The sequence below is a fragment of the Pteropus vampyrus genome, unplaced genomic scaffold (genome assembly GCF_000151845.1).
Source record: "Pteropus vampyrus isolate Shadow unplaced genomic scaffold, Pvam_2.0 Scaffold982, whole genome shotgun sequence".
Taxonomy (NCBI): domain Eukaryota; kingdom Metazoa; phylum Chordata; class Mammalia; order Chiroptera; family Pteropodidae; genus Pteropus; species Pteropus vampyrus.
The window spans coordinates 11,081-12,630 of NW_011889763.1; the positions used below are offsets into that span (position 1 = coordinate 11,081).

At 39.5% G+C, this 1,550-nt stretch overlaps 1 protein-coding gene across 1 annotated transcript in view; it reads right to left on the reverse strand.

Moving 5' to 3' along the window:
- Positions 1–513, reverse strand: part of LOC111734335 (olfactory receptor 11G2-like) — a 1,049-nt gene extending 536 nt beyond the window's left edge. The window contains exon 1 of the mRNA XM_023526516.1: positions 14–513. Within this exon, the coding sequence (XP_023382284.1) occupies positions 14–507 (494 nt within the window). The 5' untranslated portion in view covers positions 508–513. The remainder of the gene's footprint in view (positions 1–13) is intronic.
- Positions 514–1,550: the final 1,037 nt, after the last annotated feature.

Below are 1,550 nucleotides of genomic sequence, written 5' to 3' on the forward strand. Positions count from 1 at the left end.
AGGAATCAAGAACCAGAGAAAACCAAGTACCCAAGAACTGACCACAAGATGGGTACAGAGATGTGCAGTCATAACAGTAGGGTAACGTAGAGGCCAGCAGATAGCAAGGTATCGATCAAATGCCATAATAGCTAAGAAAAAGCATTCTATAGAACCGAACGAGAAGAAAAAGTAGAACTGGAGAAAGCACCCAGAGAAGGAGATGACTTTGGTGTCAGAGAGGAAGTTGGCCAACATGTTGGGGACAGTAGAGGTGACATACCAGATCTCCAGGAAGGAGAAATTGGCGAGCAGGATGTACATGGGCGTGTGGAGTCTCTGATCCCAGTGCACAGCACAGATGATAGAACCATTGCCCATGAGGGTCAGGAGGTAGACAGCAGAGAAGAGCACAAAGAGGAGGACCTGCCCCTCCCTGGGGCAAGGGAAGCCCAGGAGGATGAAGCCAGTGATGATACTGGAGTTGTTGGAGAGTTTCATGAGTTTGTGAGCTGTGAAAAGACCCATAATTACTGCATATCCCTGGATCAGCACAGGGAGTTCATTTTCTCTTCGAAACAAGAAACTGAGATTTGTTTATTCGTCCATTATTCATTCAATATTTATTGAGTGTTTAGTATTTACTAGGTATATTTTCTAGATGCTGGGGATATAGAAGTGAAAAAAAATTAAAATCCCTACCTCACATATCTTACTCAGGCATGAGAAAGCAATGTAGACTGACACTACATTGTATAATTCTCTTTATCTCTCCTCTTAAACTAAATATACTGGGTTAGCTCTCTTCTTGGCAAACATCTTTTTAAGAGTAGGCTGGGGTTACTGTTATGTCAAACAGCAGTGTCACAGAGGTGTCATGATCCTTGCATCTAGAAGGGTTTCTATAATTTTTTTTTTGGTATGTGTGAATGGTTATGTGCATTTCCTAAGTTCTCCATGAGCAGTCACCTAATGCCGCTACTTGTAGGCAGGTGTCTTATTAGGTCATGTGATTCTGGAAGAGAAAAAATGTGGGACTTTTGATGTCATTTAAAAATTATTTGACAATTGAGTCTATTTCAACCTAACCTGTTGATTCATTCTCTCTAATACCATTGCGTACCAATTTTATGAGTAAATCCATCAAGTTTGCTGGAGAAAACTACCTGAAAAAATAGCTAATAGCACATAAGGCCCCCTCGGTAGATATCCTGAAAGATAATGTTAGTATCAATAATCTCACCATACTGAAACAGTAACATCTCTAAGTTTTCATTTCTTACATGTAAAATGGGAGTTGTACCACACAGTTCTTAAACCGTTCACCTCTAGATGTTTGCTGTTATTCTAGGAATGCCCAGACCACACAGGACAGCTAGACTTGCACACTAGAAGTGATACATAATCCTGGAATGAAAACCCTTGCTGTTTATTTTATTAATTATATACGAAGGTACAGGATTTGAGACAGTTTCTTTTCAGGATAGCTTTCCCAAGTATGAGCCTGATAAAAGTGTTCTGGAAAATAGGAAATGTGTAAAAATGTTTTATGGTAAACCTAATAAAATTAA